The sequence below is a fragment of the Phocoena phocoena genome, chromosome 12, assembly GCF_963924675.1.
Source record: "Phocoena phocoena chromosome 12, mPhoPho1.1, whole genome shotgun sequence".
In the NCBI taxonomy this organism is placed as follows: Eukaryota; Metazoa; Chordata; class Mammalia; order Artiodactyla; family Phocoenidae; genus Phocoena; species Phocoena phocoena.
The window spans coordinates 16,339,920-16,364,096 of NC_089230.1; the positions used below are offsets into that span (position 1 = coordinate 16,339,920).

Here is a 24,177-nt window from a genome sequence, read left to right on the forward strand (position 1 = left end):
ATCTAATTATAAGAGTTTCTAGATTGTTAAAAATACATCGTTCCCAAAATCACATCTTAAGGAAGAAGCTTGGCCTACTAAGAAGGCTGAGGGGGCAGTGAGGATCTGCAGGCACCTTTATTTCCAGCTATCGACAGAATGGAAAAATTTTCAACTTATTTCTATTCATTTATTTATACGGGTAATGAATAAGTTAAGGAACACTTCATGTCAAACACAGATTGCTTTTATTTTAGCTAAGCTAATGTTTCAGTTCCATATATATTTTTGAATTTCCATCAATGTCAAACACCATGTTTTCTTCTTAAAAAAAAAAAAAAAAAACACTTTACAAGCACTTTTACGGCACTCAAGGAAAGTAGGCTGAAGGTTCATAATAATAATTTTCCTTTTAAAAAACATCCATCAGACCAAAATAAAATCATTTTAATTAACTCCTTCCTGAGTAACTAAAACCTTGGAATGTGCTGAAAGCTTATAATAAATAAGGCAGTCAAAGATCTACCAGCTTAAAATGTATTTTTTAAATTAAACTATGTAAAATGTACAATATATTTCATGAAGTACAAACTGTGTTGGGCTCAGGGCCAAAGAAACGTTGTCATGTGTGCCAGATAAACTGATGAAGTGCCTCGACTTTTAGGGCCCAGAGGCTGTTTGTTGGGGCAAAATTACATTAAGGCCCTGTAAGTAAATCAGCCAGCCTCGTTCGCTGTGACGTTATAATGATCACTGCTGACGATAAATGCCTTTGAACACACAGGTAGAAGTGCCCATGTGAACTTGCACTGAGAGGATGCACTTTTTTAAATGACGAATTGTCCTGATGTGCTGACAACAGCAGAGAACACTTCGCAGGCCTTAGTTTCAGATAATGAGATTGCACAGTGTGTAAACTAACGATCATTCTTTATATGCGATTTCAAAGGGATGGACTCACAGGGTACCAGGCAGCAGCTCTTGCTCTGTTGTTGAGTATGATAGCTTCTCCGGGTTGATTTTTAAAGTAAGCCTAACGGTAGGGCCCTGGTCTCTCTAAACAGGACAAAGGATATTTCCTCTTCTAAGAACATTTCCCTTCATCACTTCCCTGCCCCAGTTCTCTGAGGCAGAAAGGAGGCCCACAAGTGGCCAAATGCTGGACTCTGTGCCTCTGTGGTCCCAGCCTTCACTGGACTCCTGCGGGCTGGAGCCTTCTCAATACATCTCATAATAAAGTAGCTTTAGTGCACACTTGACAGGTTCCAAATGACTTGCTTTATATCTTGGCTACCGTCCAATTTTAGTGAACGAAGAAAAAATTCTAGAGAGACTTGTTGGTTTCTGAAAAGCAGAAAATGTGTATCTTGTGTAAAGTCAGAGTCTTATTTACTATTAAGTATTCCCAACTCACACTTTGCTAGTGCTCTTGAAGGGCTGGCTCTAGGGGAAAAAACATGAAGGAGACAAAATTTGTCCCAAGTACCTTGCCTGTCACCAGCACCTGTACCCCTGCTTCTCAGCTGGCTATATATTATCCACCCAAGAGTATGTGTATTTTCGGGGGGGGGGGTGGTCAAAGATGAAAACATCTCAAATCCAAAGAAATAGATTTCTAATGACTGAACCAAGGCATCACGGAGATGGGCAGGTGATGGGAATGGGATGGGGAAGAGATATTTTGGAGGAATGGAACTGCCCGACTTCTACTCAGATCACTTTGGGGGCAGACAGCTACTCATAAATCTAGCCAAGCAGTCTCTTACCCAGAAGCTCCTGCTTCTCTTCCCGATGTCCTAGTAAGGGTTCTCAGCAGGGAGTTGCTTCCATAGTAAGTGGAACTGTATTTCGACTGCTGCCTGCACAGAACTCAGTATCCCTTTCTGAGCCCCCAAAACACCAAAAACAAGTACCTCTTAAGGGATTAGAAGGTAAAAGATACCAGCTACTTTGGGACACAGCTGGCCAGGGGTGTGCCTGATAGATCGTGCATCGTCTGTGGTCAGACTTGGAACTTATGCCACAGGAGTCACAAATGTCAGAGCTAAATTGGTTCCTGGGTTTCCAGTTAAAGCAATGCTGGTAAGAGACATGCTTCATATAGGGTGCACAGGACACAGCCATGCCGTTTTCCTAGGCCACATGTCCTCCAGAGTTGATCTGTCTTGCCTGTGCTCTTCTTTACACAGCCAACAAACTCTTTTCCTGGCTATGCTACTTTGAAATCTGTCAGAATGGTGCTCGGAAATGAAATGTCTCAATGGAGTTTGCTGTGCGCTTTGACCTTGAGAGGTACTCAAGGCTCTGGACTGGTGAAGGGTGTGGCACAAGCCTACTTGCTCTTTCAGAGATAATAAGTGTGCTGCTCTTGGTGAGACTGTCCCCTGAGATGGACCAGAGGCAGAATTCTACCCATGCGGGCAGAAACCACTTACCCAGGGACATCCTTCCTTCTGATGTCCTTATCTGGCTGAACTTCTCCTCTTAGATCCTTCTAGAGTAGATTCCCTGGTCTCTGAACTGGTTTTGTGTTTCTACTGAAATATACAAGTCTGGATGTTTCCTACCACTGAGGTAATATTTTTATAGGTCATCTTACAGATGATAAGTTATTGGGCTACAGGCTCTATTTCTCCGCTTTCTCTCGTTTATGCTAGGGGAAGAAAAGCTATTTTATGACGAGGTGCCTTGTGATGGAGCCATGTAGTGTACCTCAGAAGGACCCAAGGAGCCAGAAAAACACAGAATAAAATCAAACAAATAAAACCCGCAAAACCGGGCATCTCCCAATGACCCCAACCTGTGGGAACGTTTTGTTCTTTTTAATGCTGCCTAGCATTAATTTCGTCCCTTAAGGATTTTTCTTCCCCAAACAAAAAACTTTCTGGAAAGGGAGATTAAGCCATTGGAGGCAACACAGAGCTGGCATCACCTCTTATAAATATCTTCGAGCCACTTCTCATCGTCCTGTTCCTCGTCATCAATCGGCTCCTCTGTTTCCAGTGGGGTCGGAAGGAAGAACTGGGGTCTCAGTACGGGGTGGCTGACCCGGGACTTCAGTCCGAACTTGCGCTTCAGCAGGTGGAACTGCTCCTTGACGTAGTGGTAGAACTCGTACTCGTATCGCATTCGCTGGTAGAGAATCTGCACAGCCTCAGGAGAGGGGACGGTCTTCTTCACGGTCACAGTCATGTTTCCAAGTTTCCTATGCTCTGCAAAAGAAGCAGGGTTGCACGTGAGCCGTTGTCTGCAATGCTGCAGCTTAAAGGGGATGATGGTGCGGTCCTGTGTTACCTGCATAATACTGGCAGCTCCTAAGGAAAGAAACTAAACATTCAAGGAACAGAAGGGGTAAATGGCTTCGCAACAACATTGGGAAAGATTTCACCGTATTCCACGTGTTAATATCAACACCAGTTGACTAAAACTAGCCAACATCCCTTTCGTGGGATGTGAATAATGAGATTTGACCACAATTCAATGGTAACTATAAGTTATACTTTTTTTTTTTAAACCCCACATTTGTTTATTCATTTATTTTTGGCTGTGTTGGGTCTTCGTTTCTGTGCGAGGGCTTTCTCTAGTTGCGGCGAGCGGGGGCCACTCTTCATCGCGGTGTGCGGCCCTCTCACTATCGCGGCCTCTCTTGTTGCGGAGCACAGGCTCCAGACGCGCAGGCTCAGGAGTTGTGGCTCACGGGCCTAGTCGCTCCGCGGCACGTGGGATCTTCCCAGACCAGGGCTCGCACCCGTGTCCCCTGCATTAGCAGGCAGATTCTCAACCACCGCGCCACCAGGGAAGCCCCTATACATTCTTTTGGGCAGCAAAATCTACCTGCTTTTCATTTTTATTTCCTGTTTCTTGCAGAAGAAAGCACAGGAAAAAGCTGTCTCGCCACTTGCTAATCATCTTGGTTTTTTATTTTAAAATATCGACATCTATTAGTTAAAGTTTAATTTGATACAAACGCCATTGCATTTCACTATTTCAGCAAGGTGTCTGCTGAGAAAAGTAAAGGAAGGAATGTTAGATTCCCTAAATACAATTTTAACTGTTGTCAATTTTGAATGGTTATTTTTTTATTGTGGTAAAATATATAACTAAAATTTGTATAATTTAATATTAACACTTAATAACATAAAATGCTATTTATATGTTATATATATATTTATATGACAAAACCTTAAACATTTTGAAGTGTACGTTTTGGTGGAATTAATTACATTCATAATGCTGTGCAACTATCACCACTATTTTCAAAATTCTTTCATGACTCCAAACAGGACCTCTGTAGCCATTAAACAATAGCTCCCTTATACCTCTCCTCTTCCCACCCTTCCCCAGGTAACCTCTAATCTACTTTCTGTCTATGAATCTGTCTATTCTAGGTACCTCATGTAAGTGGCATCACACAATACTTGCCCTTTTGTGTCTGGCTTTTTTCCACTTACATAATGTTTTCAAGGTTCATCTATTTTGTAACATGTATCAGTACTTCATTAGCTTTTATGGCTGAATAATATTCCATTATATGAAAGTACCATAATTTGTTTATCCATATATCCATTGATGGACATTTGGGTTTCTCTACCTTTTGGCTATCGTGAAGAGTGCTGCTATGAACATTTCTGTAAAAGTCTTCATTTGAGTCCCTGTTTTCCATTTTTTCTGGGATTCTACCTAGAAGTGGAGTTGCTGGCTCATACGGTAATTCTATGTTTAACTTTTTGAGGAACCACCAAACTATTTTCCTCAGTGGCTGAAACACTAAATATTCCTAGCAGCAATGTCTGAAGGTCCCAATTTCTCCAAATCCTCTTCTACAATTGTTATTTTCCATTTTCAAAAAATTGTAGCTATCCCAGTAAGTGTGAACTGGTATCTCATTGTGGTCTTGATTTTCATTTCCCTGATGGTTAATGATGCAGAGCATCTCTTTCATGTGTTTGTTGGTCATTTGTATATGTCCTTTTTTGATGGATGTCTATTCAAGTCCTTTGCCTGTTTTGAATTGGATTGTTTAATTTTTTGTTGTTAAGTTGGTATTTTTTTAATATATTCTGGATATTCTACATATATACCAGGAATATGATTTGCAAATATTTTCTCCCATTCTGTAGGTTGTCTTTTTATCTGTTCATAGTTTTCTCTGATGCACAAAAATCTTTCATTTTAATGAAGACCAGCTTATCTATTTTTTATTTTTTTGTTACCTGTACAAAGTGGGTTTGTGATAGAACATTTTGTAATATCTGTCTTCCCTAAAGATATTAACTATAGCTACTCTGAGGCGACACATGTTAATAGGCTTGAAGTACAGATCTCTTTGGGTTTTTAAAAGACAGAGCTTAAAAAGCTGGTATTAAAGATAGACAAGGCACACAGAGGCCCCGGAAAAAAATTCGCTCACTTCCAGACTCCTCTGGTGCCTTCCTCTTGAAGCACTCTAAATGCGTGGGGTCTTGCTATCTCATGCCAGAAAAATATTAGGATTCCTATGATTTTAAAAGAAATTCTTTAGTTAAATTATTTGACCCAAGCTATTCCAAAAAGAATGTAAAGAATTTTACAATAATACATATGATGCAATTAGCTAAACAGTTAAGGAAATTGGGCAAAGGGAGAATGAAGGTAGGAAAGAAAAAAGGAGAAAGGTCAGTGTTGGGGGTAACGGCTTCCCCTCCCCATATGGGAGGGTCTCCATAGAGCCATGCTCCTGCCTCTTGCCCCAGCCCCTCATTCGGGGAGGTAAGCCAGGTTCCAGGGCCAGATGGTTTTTCTGATTGTGCCTTTGGAATAAAGGATTGAGAGGCTCTCTCCTCTGGGGAGAGTGTGCCTGTCTGCAGAGACTTCACATCCTCCTGTAGAGCAGGGCGAGGGCTTTCAGCCACAATCTGTGACTCGATGGGCAAGTCTGTGGAAGTCAGGATGGAATGTTACTGGTCCATTTCTCCTCACACCGCAGCTGAGTTCTCCCATCCAGCTTTACTTGGTAATAAAGCTGACATTTGGACCTCCATCTCTGTCTTCAGTATTGATTTCTCACATAGTTTAGAACCCAGGCAGGAGGAAATGGGTGTTTGTTATTTAGTCATCCATCTCTCAGACCCCAATATCGAGGAACACAAAATATATGTTGTGAAGTCCTAACTACTTATGTAGGAGGTGGGTCAAGAGTTTGGCCCTAAACTTTCTAGCAGCTAACAAACAGTGTATATTACTCTTCGTGGAAAACAATCCATTCACATCTATTCCTAGTTGTAATGCCATAAAGAAATATATTCTATGAATTTTCATAAGAAAAAATTGTATGGAATTAGCAATTTTTCGATAACATCCTTAGAGTAAGTTCAGCCATGGGTTTCATGGGGGCCAGAGGAAAGTGGCACGTGTCAGGTTCTCAACTCTGGCTTGATTGGGGAACACATTACAGAAAATCTAGAGCAGCGGTTTCTAACTCTCCTGAAAACCTGACTGAAGCTTATGTTCAGGAAGACAGGAAGGGTACATGGAAACCCATATATGAAGATCTTAGGCATTTATGGATCTGTAGAAACCCCTGATTTTGAGAAACCAAAAAAACTGCACTTCCTTCAACAATCCTTCATATACTTTGTTCTAATATTAGCCCCAGTGTAATTGATAAATATTGGAATTCGTTATTTTATGTGCTGGCCTGATATACAGTCATAAACATTGCAACGGCAAAGAGAGGAGGACTTAGATTTACATTTTATGAAAAGGGAGGGGCTTAGCAGTGCCTGGAACTTAAATAGAAGGCCACCCTACCCTGCTCTGGAGGAAGGCCCAAGAGAGTAAGCATAGGGGAGCCTGGTCTTTGTAAAGAAGTAACTTGGGGTCTGCTCTATTGCGGGGCCTCAAAGTTCTTTAAGGTTGAAACACTGTTTTTCTAAAAATAACATACAGCAAGTGTAATCACTAACTACAAAGCCATCCCAAGAGTACTCAGTGAATTTTTAACCTAGAGCAAGATAACAACTTAGACTAGTCTTCAAAATAAATTAGATACAAAATGTCGATCTATTTAAGGGGGGATGGATTAATTTGAATATTGGGATCGACATATACACACTACTATATATAAAATAGATAACTAATAAGACCTGCTGTATAGCACAGGGAACTCTACTCAATACTCTGTAATGGCCTATATGGGAAAAGAACCTTAAAAAAAAAAAAAAAGAGAGCGGATAGCAGTGCTGTGCGTGGCGCTTATCCCAGACAAGGTGAGTTGTCTGCATAGCCATTTCACACGAGGAACTCTGATCTGAAGTGCTGAGTGCAAGGCCTTTGCACGCGGCACCCGATGAGACCAGAGTTTCAAAAAGTGCATGTGAAAAACCATCACCTGGGATCCACTGTGCTGATTCTGATCAAATAAATTAAAGGTGAGCTGGATGGACTAGAGAAAGCTCCTAGAATAGACTCAGTAGCCATGTGGTGAAAAATGGAAAGACCCCAAATGAAAGGAGCCTGGATCACAGTACCACAACTAGGAGGAATGTTGTCCATTCTGCAACATCAGTGCTGGATTGTGAGCACCCCCATAGTTTGTTGACATCTCTCATCTGCTTTCATCTCTTCTTGAGGATTTATGCCTGTGTATGAGTGCATTCAGAGCTTCGGCACTCCAGCATTAATTACAATATGAATGCACTCCTTCACGTGCAATACAGACTCTGCATGCGTCATTAAACGAGAAAATCTTTAATACTAAAAGCTAAAAAGAGGAGGACCTTCAAAATGGCAGAGGAGTAAGACATGGAGATCACCTTCTTCCCCACAAATACATCAAAAATACATCTACATGTGGAACAACAACTCCTACAGAACATCTACTGAACGCTGGCAGAAGACCTCAGACCTCCCAAAAGGCAAGAAAGTCCTCACGTACGTAGGGCAAAAGAAAAAAGAAAAAACAGAGACAAAAGAATAGGGACGGGACCTGTACCTCTGGGAGGGAGCTGTGAAGGAGGAAAAGCTTCCACACACTAGGAAGCTGCTTCACTGACGGGAACAGGGGATGGCAGCGGGGGAAGCTTCAGAGCCGCGGAGGAGAGCACAGCAACAGGGGTGCGTAGGGCAAAGCAGAGAGATTCCCGCACAGAGGATGGGTGCCAACCGGCACTCACCAGCCCGAGAGGCTTGTCTGGTCCCCCGGCGGGGCAGGTGGGGCTGGGAGCTGAGGCTCAGGCGTTGGTCGGAGCGTAGGGAGAGGACTGGGGTTGGCTGCGTGAACACAGCCTGAAGGGGGCTAGTGCGCCACAGCTAGCCGGGAGGGAGTCCGGGAAAAAGTCTGGAGCTGCCGAAGAGGCAAGAGACCATTGTTTCAGGTGCACGAGGAGAGGGGATTCAGAGCACCGCCTAAACAAGCTCCAGAGGTGGGCACGAGCCGCGGCTATCAGCGCGGACCCCAGAGACGGGCATGAGACGCTAAGGCTGCTGCTGCCGCCACCAAGAAGCCTGTGTGCAAGCACAGGTCACTATCCACACCTCCCCTCCCAGGAGCCTGTGCAGCCCGCCACTGCCAGGGTCCCGGGATCCAGGGACAACTCCCCCGCGAGAACTCAGGCGTGCCTCAGGCTGGTGCAATGTCACGCCGGCCTCTGCCGCCGCAGGCTCGCCCCGCATCCGTACCTCTCCCCCACCCCGGCCTGAGTGATCCAGAGCCCCCGAATCAGCTGCTCCTTTAACCCCGTCCTGTCTGAGCGAAGAACAGAGGCCCTCAGGCGACCTACACACAGAGGCGGGTCCAAATCCAAAGCTGAACCCCAGGAGCTATGCAAACAAAGAAGAGAAAGGGAAATCTCTCCCAGCAGCCTCAGGAGCAGCGGATTAAATCTCCCCAATCAACTTGATGTACCTGCATCTGCGGAATACATGAATAGACAATGAATCATCCCAAAACTGAGGCGGTGGACTTCGGGAGCAACTGTAGACTTGGGGTTTGCTGTATGTGACTGACTAGTTTCTGATTTTTATGTTTATCTTAGTTTAGTTTTTAGGGCTTGTTATCATTAGATTTGTTTATTGGATTGGTTGCTCTCTATTTTTAATACTTTAAAATTTCTTTATTTTAATAATATTTTATTTTAAATTTTAATAACTTTATTTTATTTATATATTTATTTATTTTTTTCTCCCTTTTCTTCTCAGCCACATGGCTGACAGTGTCTTGGCGCTCCAGCTGGGTGTCAGGCCTGAGCCTCTGAGGTGAGGGAGCCGAGTTCAGGACATTGGATCACCAGAGACTTCCCAGCCCAACGTAGTATCAATTGGCGAGAGCTCTCCCAGAGATCTCCATCTCAACACTAAGACCCAGCTCCACGCAATGAACAGCAAGCTCCAGTGCTGGACACCCAATGCCAAACAACTAGCAAGACAGGAACACAACCCCACCCATTAGCAGAGAGGCTGCCTAAAATCATAATAAGTTTCACAGACACCCCAAAACACACCACCAGATGTGGTCCTGCCAACCAGAAAGACAAGATCCAGCCTCATCCACCAGAACACAGGCACCAGTCCCCTCCACCAGGAAGCCTACACAACCCACTGAACCTACCTTACCCACTGGGGGCAGACACCAAAAACAACGGGAACTACAAACCTGCAGCCTGTGAAAAGGAGACCCCAAACACAGTAAGTTAAGCAAAATGAGAAGACAGAGAAATTTGCAGCAGATCAAGAAGCATGGTAAAAACCCACCAGACTAAACAAATGAAGAGGAAATAGGCAGTCTACCTGAAAAAGAATTCAGAGTAATGATAGTAAAGATGATCCAAAATCTTGGAAATAGAATGGAGAAAATACAAGAAACGTTTAACAAGGACCTAAAAGAACTAAAGAGCAAACAAACAATGATGAACAACACAATAAATGAAATTTAAAATTCTCTAGAAGGAATCAATAGCAGAATAACTGAGGCAGAAGAACGGATAAGTGACCTGGAAGATAAAATAGTGGAAATAACTACCACACAGCAGAATAAAGAATAAAGAATGAAAAGAATTGAGGACAGTCTCAGAGACCTCTGGGACAACATTAAACACACCAACATTCGAATTATAGGGGTCCCAGAAGAAGAAGAGAAGAGAAAAAGAAAGGGACTGAGAAAATATTTGAAGAGATTATATTTGAAAACTTCCCTAATATGGGAAAGGAAATAGTCAATCAAGTCTAGAAAGTGCTGAGAGTCCCATACAGGATAAATCCAAGGAGAGACATGCCAAGACACATATTAATCAAACTATCAAAAATTCAATAGAAAGAAAAAATATTAAAGGCAGCAAGAGAAAAACAACAAATAACATAAAAGGGAATACCCATAAAGTTAACAGCTGATCTTTCAGCAGAAACTCTGCAAGCCAGAAGGGAGTGGCAGGACATATTTAAAGTGATGAAAGGGAAAAACCAACAACCAAGATTACTCCACCCAGCAAGGATCTCATTCAGACTTGACAGAGAAATTAAAACCTTTACAGACAAGAAAAAGCTAAGAGAATTCAGCTCCACCAAACCAGCTTTACAACAAATCCTAAAGGAACTTCTCTAGGCAAGAAACACAAGAGAAGGAAAAGGCCTACAATAACAAACCCAAAACAATTAAGAAAATGGTAATAGGAACATACATATTGATAATTACCTTAAATGTAAATGGATTAAATGCTCCAACCAAAAGACACAGACTGGCTGAATGGATACAAAAGCAAAACCTGTATATATGCTGTGTACAAGAGACCCACTTCAGACCTAGGGACACATACAGACTGAAAGTGAGGGAATGGAAAAAGATATTCCATGCAAATGGAAATCAGAAGAAAGCTGGAGTAGCAATTCTCATATCAGACAAAACAGACTTTAAAATAAAGACTATTACAAGAGACAAAGAAGGACACTACATTGCGATCAAGGGATCAATCTAAGAAGAAGATATAACAATTGTAAATATTTATGCACCAAACATAGTAGCACCGCAATACATAGGCAAAAGCTAACAGCCATAAAAGGGGAAATTGATAGTAACACAATCATAGTAGGGGACTTGAACAAACACCCCACTTTCACCAATGGACACATCCTCCAAAAGGAAAATAAATAAGGAAACACAAGCTTTAAATGATACATTAAACAACATGGACTTAATTGATATTTATAGGACTTTCCACCCATAAATAACAGAATACACTTTCTTCTCAAGTGCTCAGGGAATGTTCTCCAGGATAGATCATATCTTGGGTCACAAATCAAGCCTTGGTAAATTTAAGAAAATTGAAATCGTATCAAGTATCTTTTCCGACCACAACGCTATGAGACTAGATATCAACTACAGGAAAAAAAATACAAACACATGGAGGCTAAACAATACATTACTAAAGAATCAAGAGATTACTGAAGAAATCAAAGAGGAAACCAAAAAATACTTAGAAACAAATGACAATGAAAACGCGATGACCCAAAACCTATGGGATGCAGCAAAAGCAGTTCTAAGAGGGAAGTTTATAGCAATACAATCCTACCTCAAGAAACAAGAAATATCTCAAATAAACAACCTAACCTTACACCTAAAGCAATTAGAGAAAGAAGAACAAAAAAAGCCCAAAGTTAGCAGAAGGAAAGAAATCATAAACATCAGAAATAAATGAAAAAGAAATGAAGGAAACAATAGCAAAGATCAATAAAACTAAAAGCTGGTTCTTTGAGAAGATAAAATTGACAAACAATTAGCCAAACTCATCAAGAAAAAAAGGGAGAAGACTCAAATCAATAGAATTAGAATTGAAAAAGATGTAACAACTGACACTGCAGAAATACAAAGGACCATGAGAGATTACTACAAGAAACTATATGCTGGGGCTTCCCCGGTGGCACAGTGGTTGAGAGTCCGCCTGCCGATGTAGGGGACACGGGTTCATGCCCCGGTCCGGGAAGATCCCATATGCTGCGGAGCGGCTGGGCCCGTGAACCATGGCCACTGGGCCTGCGCGTCCGGAGCCTGTGCTCCGCAACGGGAGAGGCCACAACAGTGAGAGGCCCGCGTACCGCAGAAAAAAAAAGAAAAAAATAGGACACTATATGCCAATAAAATGGACAACCTGGAAGAAATGGACAAATTCTTAGAAAAGCACAACCTTCTGAGACTGAACCAGGAAGAAATAGAAAATATAAACAGATCAACCACAAGCACTGAAATTGAGACTGAACCAGGAATAAATAGAAAATATAAACAGATCAACCACAAGCACTGAAATTGAGACTGTGATTAAAAATCTTCCAACAAACAAAAGTCCAGGATCAGATGGCTTCACAGGCGAATTCTATCAAACACTTAGAGAAGAGCTAACAACTATCCTCAAACTCTTCCAAAATATAGCAGAGGGAGGAACACTCCCAAACTCATTCTACAAGGCCACCATCACCCTGACACCAAAAGCAGACAAAGATGTCACAAAAATCGAAAACTACAGGCCAGTATCACTGATGAATATAGATGCAAAAATCCTCAACAAAATACTAGCAAACAGAATCCAACAGCACTGTAAAAGGATCATACAACATGATCAAGTGGGGTTTATCCCAGGAATGCAAGGATTCTTCAATATATGCAAATCAATCGACGTGATAAACCATATTAACAAATTGAGGGAGAAAAACTGTATGATAATCTCAAAAGACACAGATAAAGCTTTCTACAAAAATCAACACCCATTCTTGATAAAAACTCTTTAGAAAGTAGGCGTAGAGGGAACCTACCTCAACATAATAAAGGCCATATATGACAAACCCACAGCCAAACATCGTTCTCAATGGTGAAAAACTGAAACCGTTTCCACTAAGATCAGGAAGAAGACAAGCCTGCCCACTGTCACCACTATTATTTAACATAGTTTGGGAAGTTTTAGCCACAGCAATCAGAGAAGCAAAAGAAATAAAAGGAATCCAAATCAGGAAAGAAGTAAAACTGTCACTGTTTGCAGATGACATGATAGTATACAAAGAGAATCATAAAGACTCTACCAGAGAACTACTAGAGCTAATCAATGGATTTGGTAAAGTAGCAGGATATAAAATTAATGCACAGAAATCTCTCACACTCCTATACACTAGTGATGAATTATCTGAAAGAGAAATTAAGGAAACACTCCATTTACTATTGCAACAAAAAGAATAAAATACCTAGGAATAAACCTACCTAAGGAGACAAAAGACCTGTATGTAGAAAACTATAAGATACTGATGAAAGAAAACAGATGGAGAGATATATCATACCACGTTCTCGGATTGGAAGAAGTAACATTGTGAAAATGACTATATTACTTTAAGCAGTCTACAGATTCAGTGCAATCCCTATCAAACTACCAGTGGCATTTTCCACAGAACTAGAACAAAGAATTTCACAATTTGTATGGAAACACAAAAGACCTCGAATAGCCAAAGCAATCTTGAGAGAGAAAAACAGAACTGGAGGAACCAGGCTCCCTGACTTCAGACATACTACAAAGCTACAGTAATCAAGACAGTATGGTACTGGCACAAAAACAGAAATATAGATCAATGGAACAGGATAGAAGCCCAGAGGTAAACCCACGCACATATGGTCACCTAATCTTTGATAAAGGAGGTAAGAATATACACTGGAGAAAAGACAGCCTCTTCAATAAGTGGTGTTGGGAAAACTGGACCGCTACATGTAAAAGAATGAAATTAGAACACTCCCTAACACCATACACAAAAATAAACTCAAAATGGATTAAAGACCTAAATGTAAGGCCAGACACTATAAAACTCTTAGAGGAAAACATAGGCACGAACACTCTATAACATAAATCACAGCAAGATTCTTTTTGATCCACCTCCTTGAGAAATGGAAATAAAAACAAAAATAAACAAATGGGACCTATTGAAACTTAAAACCTTTTGCACAGCAAAGGAAAACATAAACAAGATGAAAAGACATCACTCAGAATGGGAGAAAATATTTGCAAATGAAGCAACTGACAAAGGACTTATCTCCAAAATATACAAGCAGCTCATGTAGCTCAATATCAAAGAAACAAACAACCCAATCCAAAAATGGGCAGAAGACCTAAGTAGACATTTCACCAAAGAAAATATACAGATTGCCAACAAACACATGAAAGGATGCTCAACATCACTAATCATTAGAGAAAGGCAAATCAAAACTACAATGAGATATCACCTCACACCAGTCAGAATGGCCATCATCAAAAAATCTACAAACAATAAATGCTGGAGAGGGTGTGGAGAAAAAGGAACGCTCTTGCACTGTTGGTGGGAATGTAAACTGATATAGCCACTACAGAGAACAGTATGGAGGTTCCTTAAAAACTAAAAACAGAACTACCATATGACCCAGCAATCCCACTACTGGGCATATACCCTGAGAAAAGCATAATTCAAATAGAGTCATGTACCACGATGTTCATTGCAGCACTACTTACAGTAGCCAGGACATGGAAGCAACCTAAGTGTCCATCAACAGATGAATGGATAAAGAAGATGTGGCACATATATACAATGGAATATTACTCAGCCATAAAAAGAAACAAAATTGGGATATTTGTAGTGAGGTGGACGGACCTAGAATCTGTCATACAGAGTGAAATAAGTCAGAAAGAGAAAAACAAATGCCGTATGCTAACACATATATACGGAATCTAAAAAAAAAGAAATGGTTCTGAAGAACCTAGGGGCAGGACAGGAATAAAGACGTAGATGTAGGGAATGGACTTGAGGACATGGGGAGGGAGAAGGGTAAACTGGGATGAAGTCAGAGAGTGGCATGGACTTATATATACTACCAAATGTAAAATAGATAGCTAGTGGGAAGCAGCTGCATAGCACAGGGAGATCAGCTCGGTGCTTTGTGACCACCTAGAGGGGTGGGATAGGGAGGGTGGGAGAGAGAAGCAAGAGCGAGGGGATATGAGGATATATGTATACATACAGCTGACTCACCTTGTTTTACAGCAGAAACTAACACAGCATTGTAAAATAAATATACTCCAATAAAGATGTTAAAAAAAAAAGAGTGGATATATGTATATGTAGAGCTGATTCACTTTGCTGTATACCTGAAAGTAACACAACGTTGTAAATCAACTATACTCCAATAAAAATTTTTAAAAAATTAAAATAACAAACAAATAAAATGTTGATCTATTTAATGGATTGAGTTGACTTGCTCTAATGGGTTATTAATATCAAGCTAGTAAAATTTTGTGAAGGTTTTTAAAAATGATGGCATGATGGATTTATATGTTTCCCTGTTTGGTTGTGATTAGGTTAACTAGGTCGATAGATTTAAAGCTACTCTTGGTTCACCACAACAAAACTCTCTTCCCTGCATGTTTTTCTCCATGGCTGGGGATGGGCAAGTTGGTGTGTGGGCAGAGCAGGTATGTCAAAGATAGTATGTCATTCAAGCACAATGGAAAGAACCAGGATATATTTACATCATTAGTTAATTGATTGGTCAAGAGACGGGGATGGTCTCAGCTGAGCCTGATCCCTTGCGGTGTATTTTTATAGTAACAGTTACATTTAGTGAGGACTAAGGTGTACCAAGCGCTAAACCAGGCACTTATACATGGAATCGTATTTAATCCTCACATTAACCCCTCATGGAAGAGCCATGTTATGGATGAAGAAACTGAGGCAGAGCAAGACTCTGACTGGTTCAAGGTCATGTAGCTGAAAAGAGGCAGAGGCAGGAGGGTCTGCATGGTAAGCAATTGTGCTCTTGCTGCAGAAAGGCCAGCAACCTTATCACTGTCCCTCTCGGGTTTCTCCAAAAGCAATGGAACATAACGGTAGTCAGCAGGTGGGCCTAAAGCCTACCACTCCTCACGTTGACCGGGGAGTCCAGATTGTAGTAGATCTTGCAGGAAAGAAGCAGGCATTTTAGTAGGGATGGCTAGTGGGTTTATAATCCGGAGGAAGAAAAAGGTTGATTTAAAAAAGGAAATTGGACTAGGTTATCTCTGGGTCCAATAAGAAAGGCCAATACCCAGAGTCAATGATGAAAATGAACATAATCATCGGTATTTGGAGAGTTCCTCAGTTCCAGGAAACCTCTTCCTGGTGTTTTATTTAGCCTGAACTTGTAAGTGTTTCTATCAGAATCATTATTCAGGAACCCCGTGAGAAAATGACCCAGGATCTACAAAGTCTGGGAAAAGTCAGCCTTCTTGCAACGACCAGAGTCTGAACTTTATAGTGTTCTCCATCAAGTCAGTGCTGGGGATCCCACTTACAGCCCCACTCATTGACTTATTTTATCCAAATTTTATAAGGTAACGGGAGATCTCTAATAAGATTTATATTTGATAAGATTCCAATTAGCCTTTCCAACCAAATTTTAATTACACATCACCTCACTCTCCTGATGAAAGTGTTCGGGCTATTGGGTAGTACCAGTAAGAACAAACACTAGCAGACTGAATCCTGTGCTTGCTAGAAAACTCAACAGATAGGACAGACTTTCAGGCTAAGAGTAAAGGGAAATGTTTCATTTGTGGCTACAAGACAAAGTTTTGCAAGATCCTTTTTTGGATAGCAACAGATTGCAAGTGTATTTCGGTTACCACAACCCTCCTTACCCCTCCTTAGCCCCTGTCTAAACATGAGGGGTACTGACAGCTGGTTCAGAGGACACTTATGACAGATGATTTTTTTTTTATTAAGCTCCAGTTTTGCATTGATATCCAATCCTCACTTCATCCATCTATGCCTTCTCTCTCCCTCACTCTTGCTCTACCTTCTGTTTTTCATTGTCAACCTCTCCTTCTCAACTGGCTCCTTACCCCCTGCAAATCAAATGTGGTCAAGTCTCCTTAAAGAAAACCCTTAAGTCTCATGTGGTCCTCTATCTTCTATCTTCTCTCTCTCCTCTCCATCGCAACCAAACTTCTTGAAGAGCTGTCTAAATTTGTTGTCACCAGATTTTCAACGTACTCACATGATTGGACTCATCAAAACCTGGTTTCTGTCCTCTCACTGCTCCAGTCCAGTCAAATTGCTCTTGCTTCCTTGTTGATAACTCAGTGGACATTTCTCAGGCCTTCTATGACTTCTTAGCATGACCTCACAACACTGATGGCCACACACGCCATCTTGGAACCGTCTTCCTGTGGCGTCTACAAGAGCATTTCCCTGGTGGTCTTGGACTCCTTCTGATTGCTCCCCCTTCGGTGCTCTATGCCCGGTGCTCTTTCCCTGCTTGTCCCTTAAGTGTCAGCACTCCCAGGGCTCTGGTCCAGCCTCTTCCCTTCTCCCTTCCTTCCTCTCTGGCTAGTGTCATCCAGCCCTCCACCCTCTAGTTTTCATACCACTGTGGACACAAAACCAAAAGTTTATATGAAACAATTATAGCTTCTTTGCCCTTTTGTTTTCCACAGAGCTGCCAAATTTGATAGGAGGGTTAATGATATTGCCAGAGGGTTATGTCATGGTCAGAAATAGGAGTGCAATTTTGTGGCAGGAGAAGCAGAGATTCAGATTCAACCAACACTGATGGCAAATACCTATTATGGGTTTGGATTATGCCCACACGTATGTTATTTTATTTAATATTCCCAATTACCCTTTGAGGTGTCTTGGCCCCTATTTTGCAGATGGGGGAATAGAAGCTTTTGGAAATTAAATGACTTACCCAAGGTCACATAGCTAGTGAGTAAGCAACAGAGCTGGAATTGGAGCCCAGGTCTCTCATTTGTGATGAGGTTTCCCCTAAGTACTTGGCCATAACCAGCGCAGCCTTCGTGAGCCTGTAGAAAATTATCACCTTCATATGGAAAGAGTAGAGGGCAGTCTGCCTTTTATGGTTAGTGGAGAATTTTTAAAATCACATTTCGAAGACATATGGTTAAGTGTCTTGCTGTACAATAATCAGTGCTATGGAAAAATCATTCCAGTGCTAAGTGTTCCACATTTTTATAAAAGGCCAGACTTTCCCTCCAAACAAAACAAAGCTACGTGAACTATGGAATCAGCCTCTTTCCAGGTTGCCGTAATAGCAGTAGCAGAGGAAGTTGTTAGGAATGTTGGAGACTGTTGTTATTTCAGCCAGAAAACAATCATGCTTTAAAAATCCATACTTATTATCAGTATTCTTTGGGAAATGAAGCAGCCCGCGTTAGGTGGGCATATACTGTAGAGCAAAACCATCAAGAAGTGGAGGCCTAGCCCCACGTGCATCCCCTGAAAAGCAGGACCCCCGAGATGACTCCAAGGGGCTCACATCTCTTGTGCCCCCGGTGAACATTTCAGAAGGAAGACACAAATACAGAGCAGCTTCCGTTAAGGCAGGGGCAGCAAGCCCTGAGATCTGACTGCCAGGCTCTGTGTTATTTGACCTGTGGGGTACTTTTTTTAAGAAACTGACTTAGTTGTTGGAAGATGTGGTCTACTTCACAGGGCATCTGGATTTCTGGCTTCTCTCAAAGTGAGGCGATATTCTTTAGGAGCCGAGTATGGCTGTCCCCTCAGAGGGGCCAGTGCGCTGTGTTTTGTCTCAGACTCTAAATGCCAGTTCATTCTTTTATGTTACCTGCCTGGCTGCTACAGAAATTTGAGTTTTATGCGTCTCATGAAAAGGTTTTGAAATTCTGGGTTTCATAAAACTAGGAAGCAAGTGCTTTTGTGTCAAAATTTAGGCTTCAGTTCGGCCTCATTTGTGTGCCCAATGTCACCCCCTTCCTTTTTTTCTGTAAGTATTTACTGAATGACTTTTCTGCACCAGGCACAGGAGTTCCTAGCAGTGAATGTAACTTTATCATCGTCATCATCATTATCAGGTATTTCTGAGCACTTTCTCAGTGCAAGGACTGCAAGTTATCTAACATGCGTTTAATCTTTCCAAAGCCCCCAGTGAGTCAGGCTCTCTTATTAATATCATTTTACAGATGTGACACTGGAATTTGGTAACATGGTCAAGGTCACACAGCTCGTAAGTGGAGATACCACAGTTCGGGTCTGGGACAGTCTGACGACTGAGCCCAAGCTCTTAACCCTTCATGTTGCTCATGGTTGAAGGGGGCTCACACTGTAAGAGGAGCACCCCTCCTCACGGGCCTGCTCACCGGCGGGGCAGACGGGGCACTTCCCTCCGGTTGGTTTGATGTTATCAGTGTTTCCTCTCCTTGGTCAGAAATCCCTAGAAGAGGGACCAAGCCCAATGGACTTGTCTAACTACTCCGCATGGAGTTGGGTCTTTCATAACTACTATGATTACTGGATCCTGTAGAGGTGCTGTGTGTGCAAGTCTGAGTGTATAGGGTATGTTTGTGTGTGTGTGTTTCAACCAAAAGATGGAAAACTTTTAGGAGGCCTCTGAGGCACCATGAAACTTTGAAAATATTTTCCCTGGATTTGTTTTCTTCACATCCCCACCAGTTTCATCTAGCTGTTCTCCTAATGCAGCCTATTTTGCCACGAGTGTCTGGAGAGGGATGATACCCCTCTGTCTTTGTACTTCCACAGCTCAGCACCTGGGGAAACGCAGCACCCTCTGTACATGCTCATCGAGTGAATGAAAGAAACCAACAGATGGAAGAGGGTGTAGTCAGACCCGAAGAAGGCTTGGCTGTGTCTGTGAGGTACAGACACAGCCAAGTGGAGACAAAGGCAGTATCTGCGTGTGCTTAAGAGAAAATTCTCAAGAGACCCGTGAATGCCGGGTGTACCCTCACATCTGGGATTTTTTAGCTCCCACTGGAGTTTTTAGCTTTGTGGTTCAGTTGCCTCTTTGGAACCATAGTGCTGGCCATGTCATGTTTTCCTGCCCCTGTCCTTTAATTAATAAATACATTTTGGCAAAGGGAAGCTGTGGTTTCAGGTGGCTTTTAATTTTTTTTTTTCATTTTTCTTATTTACGTCGAGGGACTGGCCAAAGAAGCCCATTAAATCACAATAATTGCTGAAAATTTCCTCAAAGTAAGCACTGGTTTTGAGCTGTGAAATGATCAGGAGGGCAAACAAACAAGCAACCAAAAAACAACTTCTGATCTTCCAATCTGAATAGCAAAAGAAGGATGATTTTTCCTTATAGACATGTCCAAAGTCAGCCACAGAATCAGGACTGTGTGGGGACAGACTCTTCTGGGCTCCCAGACTCTGGCCTCTTCCTGAGAAGTGGCCCTGAATGGGGACCCTTTTTATACTGTTGACCCTCAACAACAGAAAAATCTGCAGTTGGTCATCCAATGCTGGGAGAGAAAAAAAACCCAAGACTATATAATAAGGTCAGTTGGGAGACTGCTGAGTTGGGTCAGCTTTCTGCATTATTAAAGCTTTATAGATAGTGGTATAAACAGCTCAATTAGCAACCCCCCCACACACATATTCCTCCCACAGCCCATCAAAATAGCATCCCCTTCGTCTGCACAGAGCTCCGCGGATTAACATGTTTTCAGATATCCCCTCCTTACTCCATGCAATCCTCACAACCTGTTCCACAGACACGGCGGCCTGAGAAGTCACAGGACTGGCTCGAGGTTGTACAAGTGACTGTCCTGAGACTAGAAACCGAGCTTTCTGATTCCCAGTCTAGCACCTTTTGCTTCATCACTGGCTGTTAATTTCCAAATTGAGAGGAAATCTATTACCACCCACTTCCCCTTGCCCCGTGTGTACTCTGGCATTAAGGAGATTGGTTGAAAATAAGGGCTTGAGTGTTCTAAGTCAAGGGCAATGCTTTGGTAAGTCTGGGAGAGTCTGGTGAAAAACCTGCAAGCCAGCAAAAACGTTTTCAGACTGAAAGGGACTGTCTTTTTCATTTTTGGCTCCCAAGCGCCCAGCTCCATGCCTGGCACATAATGACCCTCAATAAAGGTTTGTTGATTTGAAACCTGTATGTTGTATCCATCTGTAAGACTGGATTAACCCAGAGGGCAACTTTTGGTGTCGACTGTACATATGTTGTTTTTGCAAAATTCTTTCCTTAGCAGAAGGTCCTCCCTGAGCAAACTTTCCATTTCTAGAAATCAAATTTCTTTAGGGGAGGCTGATAGAGGAGGTTAGGCTTGCTCTGGAGAGGGAGCGGTATTTGCCTTTCTGGGCCGCTCCACTGGAGAGCACCATGTTATGGTGACAGATCACTTACAAAGACTTAGCAAAGCTTAAGAAATACCTCGATAAGGGACATTTGCTACAAACATAAATACCTTTGTAGAAACATAATATACACCACGACCATGTAGCTAATGACTTCATGCCACATATAGTATTTACAGCCATTCACTAAAGAAATCCAAACACTGTTAGGACAATAAGGCATCTGTGTGACCTAATTTTGCTATATTACTTAATTGTAGTCAAGTAATTAAGTTGTTCAGTTACTTAATTTGTCATCATTTGGGGTGCTTTTAAATTGCTATTTCTCCATCAGCAAAAGAAAATGTTTCATTTGGAAGGAAAACATGCATTCAGATCACATGCACTTGACCCAAGTGCAAAGAGCTTTGCTGTGGGTATCATTTAAACTGTGGCTCTTTGGCCAGTCTTGTATGCTCCCTGCAGAAAGAACTTCAGGCCAGGCCATTGGGAGTATCTTCAGAAGGCTGGTGTCTCTGGGAAAGGACCGCAAAGGAGAAGTTCTACAGTGACCTTGGAAAAGCCTCCGCCTGTCTGCACAGAATGACGGCCAGTGGAAGGCAAGCAGGCTGGGTTCCCCAACTCATTGCTGCTCCCAAGGCACTGGCAAGCAAACACCAAGAGCTTAACTTTTTTTTTTTTTTTTTTTTGTGGTATGTGGGCCTCTCACTGTTGTGGCCTCTCCCGTTGCGGAGCACAGGCTCAGCGGCCATGGCTCACGGGCCCAGCCGCTCCGCGGCATGTGGAAACTTCCCAGACCGGGGCACGAACCCGCGTCCCCTGCATCGGCAGGCGGACTCCCAACCACTGCGCCACCAGGGAAGCCCCAAGAGCTTAACTTTTGAATGTGATGCTAAATATCATTTACCAGTAACCTGTCTGTATGCAAGATTGAGCAGTGACAAACTGTGCTCCCAACATGGCCTCAGGCTGAGGTCATACATGGATTTTGCTTTACTGCCCAAGATCTGGGCATTTTTGCAAAAGCAGTGGCTCCTTCTACCTCTGCCTCACTGACATTATATTTGGACTGGTTCATAACCTTCAGAACTCTTAAAAGTCCCTCTAACGTAAATAAAAAGGAAATCACAGACCTGCCCCGTGAAATCCCCCTTCCCACCCCTCTTCATCTGTCAAATGTGCATAATGGAAAAATGATGTAGCCCTGGCTCTGGGCCAAAATAAACAATCTGGAAATACTGTGTAAACCCAGCTGCTGCACTGGAGGACAGAGGCCTCGCTTTATGACCTCCGAGATGGTTAACCATATGCAAAATAACAAAACCTCACCACAGGCTTGCCATCTATTCTGATGCTGGGCTGGTTTTGGCATTCCTTCCCTTGATCTAAGTAAATGCACACTCTACACCTACCAAAGCCCCCTTTCCCCAACAACCCGAGCTTGTTTGAACCTGGTCCAGCAGAGATTATGTGCAAGCGATGAATACAAATTGAATAACAACCAGAAGTTGGGCCAAATTTTACCACTGGAAAAAAAAAAAAAGCATCATCAAAAGACAGGCATCAATTCTTCAGCTTCAGGGGAGTTCAGTGGTGATCCACCAACAGGCCCTGCTGTTTTAAGAAGTGGTCTGTGTTAAAAACTGGGGTTTACGAATCTCAGGTTAGATTACATCCAGACATTTCCAGCACCCAAGGGATGAGGCATACTTTCTCAGGTGGCAGGTGTGATGAAAGTCACGGTCAGGTGGACCGGGGCTGGGGCTTTGGCCAGCGTGAGGGAAGCATGGTGGGTACACATCCCTGGGCTGCTGCTGCAGAGCCCCACACCCTGCCGGCTGCTCCCCAAACCATGCGAACACGACGCTTGCCACAGATACAGTAAACTCATTTCCTGAATTATATAGGGAGGCCACACAGTTCAAACACATGCAGCTCCCCTGCAGCTGTCTGAACCAGAAACGAATGTGTGTCACTGTGGCTCGCAGCAACGAGCTGGGCTGAACGGGCCACATTTGATTTGTCACTGGGATGATGGATGGTATGTTAAGACCAGCTTCTTGGAGGTAAGGCAATTAGGGGAGAAAAGAACAAAAAGCACTTCATGGCCGGCTCGGAGCTTGGGGCTGGTAAAGTACACAAAGGGTTTTTTCTCTTTTTTTTGCAATCTTCAGATCTGGAAATATCAATAATTAAAAAATAAATTGAGTTCACTTTGAATTTCAAGAGAAGCTTTACTCTCTGTGGCCAAGTGAAAGTAACATGATTACTTTTTTTTTTTTAACGCCTGAAACTGCTAGGCTCCTTTGATGGAAGAGAATAAAGACTTTTTATAATGCTTCTACTCTGCTTTGAATTTTGGAAGCTGGAGCTAAACAGAAGGAACCAGAAAGAAAAAGTCATTGGCCTGTGTGGGGTGGGTCACGAGGGCGCATGAAGGCCAGGGCACTGGCCTCCTTTGGGAAGGCAGCAGGCACCCGGCCCTGCAAGGAGGCATGCATTTCCAGAGACGTTGCTCAGGCAACGTCCTAACCCCGTGGAATCTTGAGGTGAGGGCGGCCCAGCGGAGGAGCTTCTGGGTTCTTTCCTGGGTGAGCCAACTCCACAGCACTTACCCTCAGAATCTGCCCTGATTGCTGGGGGTGGGGAGTGGTGGTAATTAGTTACTATCTTGCTGTGGCCTCTGTTTGCTCATTCATTACCTCTGCATTGAGCAACTACTAAGCAGACTGACTTCAGGAAATAAAGGAACCGCTAAAGCTGAAAACACAGGCTCCCTGCTGGAGGAGAAAAAGTAAACAGTAAAGAGAAAAACAAATGTACAATCCACCCGACAACTTCCCAGGAGATCTGAAAATCCCTGCTTCACTGCGGGCCAGGAAGGGCTCCCTCAGAGGGGAGCATCAGAGGAGGGGTGAGAAGGGGGGCCACCACCAAGGGGTGGGCGTTGAGGGCTACCTTTGGTGTCCTTCTGTAGGACCAATGAACACCTGGCTAGACGAATTTAATATGCAACAATTCACCTGGTGAGACGGGTGACCCCCGCAGTGACTGCCCTACAAGGGTCTGTGGCCAGGCCCCTGAACTTGCATTTCCGATTAG

The 24,177-nt window shown here is 42.7% G+C and overlaps 1 protein-coding gene across 2 annotated transcripts in view; it reads right to left on the reverse strand.

Moving 5' to 3' along the window:
- Positions 1-210: 210 nt before the first annotated feature.
- Positions 211-24,177, reverse strand: part of UST (uronyl 2-sulfotransferase) — a 293,263-nt gene continuing 269,296 nt past the window's right edge. Inside the window, exons 8-9 of one of the 2 annotated variants that reach the window (XM_065888985.1) lie at positions 2,912-3,191; positions 211-1,323 (exon numbers count right to left, since the gene is read on the reverse strand). In XM_065888985.1, the coding sequence (XP_065745057.1) occupies positions 1,224-1,323; positions 2,912-3,191 (380 nt within the window). In that variant the 3' untranslated portion in view covers positions 211-1,223. Of the gene's footprint in view, positions 1,324-2,907; positions 3,192-24,177 lie in introns of those variants that run through there. The other variant, XM_065888986.1, reaches the window with a different exon arrangement.